At 44.3% G+C, this 6,926-nt stretch overlaps 1 protein-coding gene across 3 annotated transcripts in view; it reads right to left on the bottom strand.

Moving 5' to 3' along the window:
• Positions 1-6,926, bottom strand: part of Zfp1 (ZFP1 zinc finger protein) — a 35,329-nt gene that overhangs the window by 6,816 nt on the left and 21,587 nt on the right. For 2 of the 3 annotated variants that reach the window (XM_031341470.1, XM_031341471.1), the window contains exon 3: positions 891-1,017. In XM_031341470.1, coding sequence (XP_031197330.1) covers positions 891-1,017 — 127 coding nt within the window. The remainder of the gene's footprint in view (positions 1-890; positions 1,018-6,926) is intronic. The other variant, XM_031341472.1, reaches the window with a different exon arrangement.

The following is a 6,926-nucleotide window of genomic DNA, read 5'->3' as shown; positions in this document are numbered from 1 at the left end:
AAAAAAAAGAAAGAAAAAAGAAAAACAGTTCCAAAGGAGGCTGGAAATGTAGCTCTGTCAGCAAGTCCTAACCTACCATACCTAAAAATGCCCTGGGCTCCACCCCCAGCACCACAGAAAACCAGGAATAGCAGTGCATGCCTGTGACTGCAGTACTTGAGAGTACAATTGAGAGGAACAGAAACTCTATACTTGGCTTACACACAGGGCTCAAGGCTAGGCTGGGATAGGTGAAGCCTTTCACAGCATGAATCTTTTGCTCAGCACTGGGGCAGGAGGATTAGAGGCCGATGATCTCTGAGTTCAAGACCAGCTATGGCCACATAAGTGAGATCCTGTCTTAAAAACAAACAAATAGGGCAGTGGTGGCGCACGCCTTTAATCCCAGCACTTGGGAGGCAGAGACAGGCGAATTTCTGAGTTTGAGGCCAGCCTGGTCTACAGAGTGAGTTTCAGGACAGCCAGGGCTACACAGAGAAACCCTGTCTCAAACAAACAAACAAACAAACAAACAAATAGGGGCTGGTGAGATGGCTCAGTGGATAAGAGCCATCTTGAGTTCAAATCCCAGCAACCACATGGTGGCTCACAACCATCTGTAATGAGATCTGATGCCCTCTCTGGTGTGTCTGAAGACAGCTACAGTGTACTTATATATAATAAATAAACAAATCTTAAAAAAAAAAAAAAAGAGGTACCATTGTACCAAGTTTAGTTTAAAAAAAAAAATCTCATAAACTTGAAATGTACTCAAACTGTTCAAAGCCTCAGATAATCACTTCTACCAGCTTTTCGTTTTCCTCCTTGTAGCTAGCTCCCTTAGAGAATTCTGAACTGACCATTCTAACTGCACTGTCTACAACTCCTACCATCCCCAAAGCTGTTCTTACCCACTGAAAGTAAGTTGCTGTAGTTCTCCAGCATTACATCCATGTACAGAATCCTCTGTGAGGGGTCCAGTTGCTCCCACTCCTCCTGGGTGAAGTCCACAGTTACATCAGTGAATGAAACGGATCCCTGAAATGACACATTTCCTTCTAAAGTGACTAGCTTTGGGAGATGGAAAAGATACAGTAAGAGTTAATCTGGCCATGTCCACAGCCCCAGCTGTGCTGCTTGTCCAGTGTTTGTCACAGCTCTCAACAGTGAGGACATTATTCAGGACAGGTGTGGTGATGCACGTCTTGAACCCCAGCACTTGGGAGGTAGAGGTAGGCAGATTTGAGTTTGAAGCCAGCCTGGTCTACATAATAAACTTCAATATTGTCAGGGACCAAAAATAAATGCTAGAAAGAGACAAATCCACACTGATGCAGAGGTCTATATCAAATGACAAAGAAAAATGAAGACCTTTCAAAAACACAAGGTCTGAAAGAGTGTATTTCTCACCCTTTCTCAAGGAACCACTGAAAAATGCACAGAAGCCTGGTGCACATCTTTAATCCCAGCACTCAGAAGGTAGAGGCAGGTAGATCCCTGAGTTAGAGGTCATCCTGGAACACTCAGAGTTTTCCAGGACAGCCAGGAGTATATAGCCATGGAGCAGTGGTTCTTAACCTTCCTAATGCGGTGACCTTTGATGCAATTCCTCATGTCTTGGTGACCCCAAACCATTTATTTTGCTGCTACTTCACAACTGTAATTCTGCTACTATTATAAAATCTAAATACCTGATATCTGGTATGGGACCCATAAAGGGGGTTGAGACCCACAGGTTAACCACTGCCACAAAGAGACCCAGTCTGAAAAAATAAAAATAAAAAAGGAAAAAGTAGCAATAAAGCAGTAATTCAAAAAGGAGAGCAGAGAGAAGTGTCCAGGAAGAGGTTGCAAAACAGCAGTAACTCTAATGGTACCAGATTACTTCTAGTGTAGGCTGGGAGGAATTTGAAAGCAGGCATTTTGAGGTCTAGCATCAAGATCCTTACTGATACTACACCAGATTTTAACTAAGCCTACGTGCAGATTCTCACATGCACTTGCTCTGGTTTGTCCTGGACATATGCTAAGGACATTTCTCTGCTCCTTCCACACCAGGCGGCCTGGGATCAGGTAAGGACACTCCACCCATCTAACAGATCTGCCTGCTTTTAACCAACTCCTGAGAGCTGGCAATTGAGCAGTAAAGCCAGAAGCAGAAAATACAGAGCGTCTGCTCCATCAATCACAGTCCTGTCAAACACTGAGCACTGGATGCACACTTTGGCCCAGCTAGACACAGTAGCAGCACTGAGCCCTGTGTTTCTATGCCACTCATGACCTTGCCAATGACTTCCCAAATGAGGTTCTGTGAGCTTTCGGGAAAACTACAACCAGACTATGAGCCCCGGCTTAGGTATTGCTAAGGAGACCGCATTGCTATCTGCCAGGAAGACTGTCCCCTATACTGCCACCATCGATGTAATCTGAACACACAGGGCCAGTGAGGTGGTCACCCGGGTAAAGGTGCTTACTGTTAAGCCTGAAGACTGAGTTCCTCACCAAGTGCTGGAGAAAACTGACCCTTGCAAGCTGTCCCTGACCTCCACATGTACACTATCGCACATGTCCCCCAGGCCCCCACCCATGAACACAAAAATCTTAAAATGTAACTTAAGAAGAAAAAAAACTCCTCCCCAAGAAGGGCTTGACTGAGCTGGCATTGCAGGGGCTAGGAGCTCACTTCTTAACCCAGATGTGCACGAGCGCTCACACCTCACACAGCTTCTTTTCTAGGATGGGAGGGGGTACTAGGAATCAAGCGCAAGGCAAGTGCACTATTAGCTATATCCCTCCCAGTACTCTACTGTGTCCTCACAAAAATACTAAACAAAACAAACCCAGCCAGGTGGTAGCGCACGCCTTTAGTCTCAGTGCTAGGGAGGCAGAGGCAGGAGGATCTTGAGTTCTAGGCCAGCCTGGTCTACAGAGGTTCCATGATAGCCAGGGCTACATAGATAAACCCTGTCTAGAAAAACCAACCCCAAAAAACAAAACCAAAGTTAACTCACTGAGTAATCAAAAACAAAAACCCAAAACACAGTACAGACTAAGAACATCTTTGAAAAACACCTATCTGACAGAGTATAATGCACAGGAGCGACAGAGATGGCTCAGTGGTTAAGAGCACTGGCTGTTCTTCCACAGGACCTTGGCTTGATTCTCACAACCCACTTGGCAGCTGACCACTGTAACGCCAGTCCCAGGGGATCAGATGTCCTCTCCTGGGCTCCGAGAGCCCCAGGCACATATGTGGTGCACAGACACATGGCAATGTAATATTCTGAGAATATCTTACATTCTAAGAGACGAGAACTTTTTTTTTTTGTGGGACTTCACAGCCAAAGTTAATATATTTTAAGGTCCTTTAAAATTTAAGACTGCCAGCATTACTGTACCCTCAAACTTTATTTAACCTGCCTTTAAGAGAACAATGTAGTAACCAACCTTAGATGCTTTGGGTATATTAAGTAATCAACTTTTACAACCTGAGCTAATGCATAGCTCTATTTTTAATGCCCTTGACCCAGGGCAATGCATGTGTACCATTTGCTGAAAACAGCAAATACAGAAGTTGAAAACAACTTCCTAAAATCCACCATAAATGCTAAATAATCATAACATTTAGTTGAGAATGTGTTATCTGTGTCAGCTAGAATCGGCCGAATTCAGAGACCTAATCCCTTGTAAAACTTAAATGATTTCAGTAACGTAGCCCACTGCCATGTGGTGCTTTCTGTGCTGCTCAGTAAAGACAGAGCAAAGCCCTTTGTTAGGAACAGACACCACTCCCACATATAAGACACATACTGCACATATAGACCCTACTTACATAAGACACACACACACACACACACACACACACACACACACACACAGAGAGAGACACACACAGAGGGACAGACAAGATTCCCAGGGCAGTCTGCAGGCAGGCAGGCAGGCAGAGAGAATTCCCATCTGCACTCACTCTTGTTATGTGACTCCAGGGGAAGTGCTTTTACTTCTTTTTAGTGTGACACCAACACATTACTGGTAACTCAATCACGAATGCCCTTCACTAATCCTATAAGATGCAAAATGGTGAGAGGGGCACCAGCACATTTCATGAGCTTTGTTGTTGCCCCTTTCCTCGTGTCAGACCTTAGGGCTGGGGATGTTCCTGCTCAGCTGGATGAAGTAAATGCAAGTTGATAAGGCCTGAGTTTATTAATCAGGCCCCCAAGTAGCATCGGCAGGGGGCAGCACTGAATCACCAAAGGCTAGATGAATGTAGCTATCATAATGGGCAGCATAGACAAAGCAATGTCCATAATGGTCTAATCTGTGGTGGTCAGCACAGGTAAGGAGAATTTTATAATTGCATGACTCATGTGGACCTTTGGTACTAGTTAATCAACCATGGTACTTCCAGGCATGAAATGGATAAGAAGCCTACTGCATTTTTTTTTTTTAAAGCAGCTATACAAATGGAAAAATCTCTTAACAAATGAAAGAAAGGGTACATTGGATCATGGCAAAAGCAGATCTCGCTCATGAAACGATTTCCATACTTGAGCCAGTTTGCAGACCCATAAGACCACGGATGAAGGGCCTTGATAAAAATGCCTTTCTCCAGTCCTTCCCCAGAGGGACCTATGGCCTTTTACAAGGGGAACTGTACAGTGGGGAAAACAAAGCAGTCAGATTACCTGGGTCTATTGGTGGATACCAATTCTTGCTGATTCCGGGAACCCCCAAAACATTGTTGTCCTCCAATTAAAGTAGGAGCTTATGGAGGTCAGATGACTCATGGAGTTTTGGTTGAAGTCCAACTGGGTCCCCAAACTCATCTTCTGGTTATTTCCCCAGTTCCATAATGTATAACTGGGATACATATACTTAGAGGTTGGCAAAATTCTCATATTAGTTCCCTGACCTGTGGAGTGAGGGCTATTATGGTTGGAAAGGCTAACTGGAAGCCTTTAGAGTTGCCTCTGTCAGGGAAAATAGTAAATCAAAAACAGTAGCACATCCCTGGAGGAACTGCAGAAATGAGTGCCACCATTAAGGACTTGAAAGATGCAGGAGTGGCATTTCCACCACCAGATGTGGTGTCCTTGAGCAGATTAACACATCTCTAGCACATGGTTTGCAATTATTGGTCTAGTAAATGTCCTTTTTTCCCAGTATCTGTCCATAAGACCACCAGAAACAATTTCTTTTCAGCTGGATTTCCACCTCCTGAGTCAGGTTTCTCTGTGTAGCCTGACCATCCTGAAAATTGCTGTGGAGACCAAGCTGGCCTCAAACTCACACCCAGCTGCCTCTGCTTCCAAAGAATGGAGATTAGAGTGTGCTATCATGCCTGCCTGAAGCTTTCAATTAGACCTTAATCATCTAATTCACAAAATATCAGTTCACCATGTTGATGACATCATGCTGACTGGATGGAGTGAACAGAGGCAGCAACCACTTCGGACTTGTTTGGACTTGTGTAACACATATGCACACCAGAGATGGAACATAAATCCAACTATAATTCAAGGGCCTTTTACCTCAGTGAAATTCTTGAGAGTCTAGTGGTGTGGGGCAGGCAGAGACATTCATTTTAAGGTGAAGGATAGTTATTGTAGTGGCTCCTCCCACCACCAAGTGACTTCAGCAGAGGAGGCATTCAATAACCAAGCAGATAGGATGACCTGTCCTGTGGACAGCCAGCTTCTTTCCCCAGCCATCCCTGTCATTCCCCAATGGGCACATGAACAAAGTGGCCTATGATGCACACCTTAACAACATGGACTTCCACTCAAGACTGACCTGGCTACAGCTACTGCTGAGTACCAGATCTACCAACAGCAGAGATCAATATATTGAGCCCTAGATATGGTACCACCATCTGTGGACTTATGGAATACCTTATCCACCATCATGGTATTCCACACACTATTGTTTCTAAGGAACTCACTTTATAGCCGAAAAAGTGTGACAATGGGACCATGACTTGGAATCCACTGGTCTTACCATGTTCCCTACCATCCTGAAGCAGCTGGCCTGATAGACACAGTTATAGAGCCAATTAGGTGGCAGCAGCATGGAGGGCTGGCAGGGTTCTCCTGAAGACAGTATATGCTTTGAATCAGTGTCCAATATATGCTATGTTTTTCCCAAAGCCAAGATCCATAGGTCCAGGAATAAAGGGGTTGAAAATGGAATAATTCCACTTACTAACACCCCTAGTGACCCACTAGGAATTTTTTTGCTTTCTGTTCCTATGACGGTTACAGAATGGGAGAAGTGCTCTTGCAATGAGACACCACAAATATCTCACTCAACTGAAGCGCAGACTTCCTCCTTAAGGCTTCTGACGCCCGAAGCCAGCAGACTATCAAAGAAGTGACAGTGTTAGAGAGGTGACTAATCCAGATCACCACGAGGAAACTGGATTGCTCCCCCGCAGTGGAGGTAAGAAAGATTCTATCTGGAGTGTAGGAGATCCTCTAGGGCCTCTCTTGTTGCTACCGTGTCCTGTGATGAAAAGCAATGGGAAACTACACCAGTCTAACCCAGGCTGGATGACAAAGAGAACATTCCCCTAGGAATCAAAGTAGGAGTCACTCCTCCAGGAAGACAGCCACAACCTGCTTGCTGAGGGTGGAGGAAATACAACTGCACAGTCGAGGAAAGCAGTGATAAACACCAGCCAAGGCCATGACCAGGTGCAGAAAGGATTTTGACTGACTTGAATGTTTCTGTCATATTTTTTTAAGAATGTGTTTCTGTTTTCTTTCCTTATTTTCTTTATTATGTAATATAACAGCAATTATCAGTGATTATCTAAGATAGAAATACTAAAATAATGTCCCTCAAGAGACTCTGCCACCTATACTAAAATTTATAAATGTGTTTGCAGTATACCAGAGATAGTTATATTATGTTAGGCATAATTATGGCCTGGTATTTGTTTTCAC

Source organism: Mastomys coucha, unplaced genomic scaffold, assembly GCF_008632895.1.
Source record: "Mastomys coucha isolate ucsf_1 unplaced genomic scaffold, UCSF_Mcou_1 pScaffold22, whole genome shotgun sequence".
NCBI classification, from domain to species: domain Eukaryota; kingdom Metazoa; phylum Chordata; class Mammalia; order Rodentia; family Muridae; genus Mastomys; species Mastomys coucha.
Note: the sequence above shows the minus strand (reverse complement) of the source record. Positions and strands in the feature narration are given on the sequence as shown.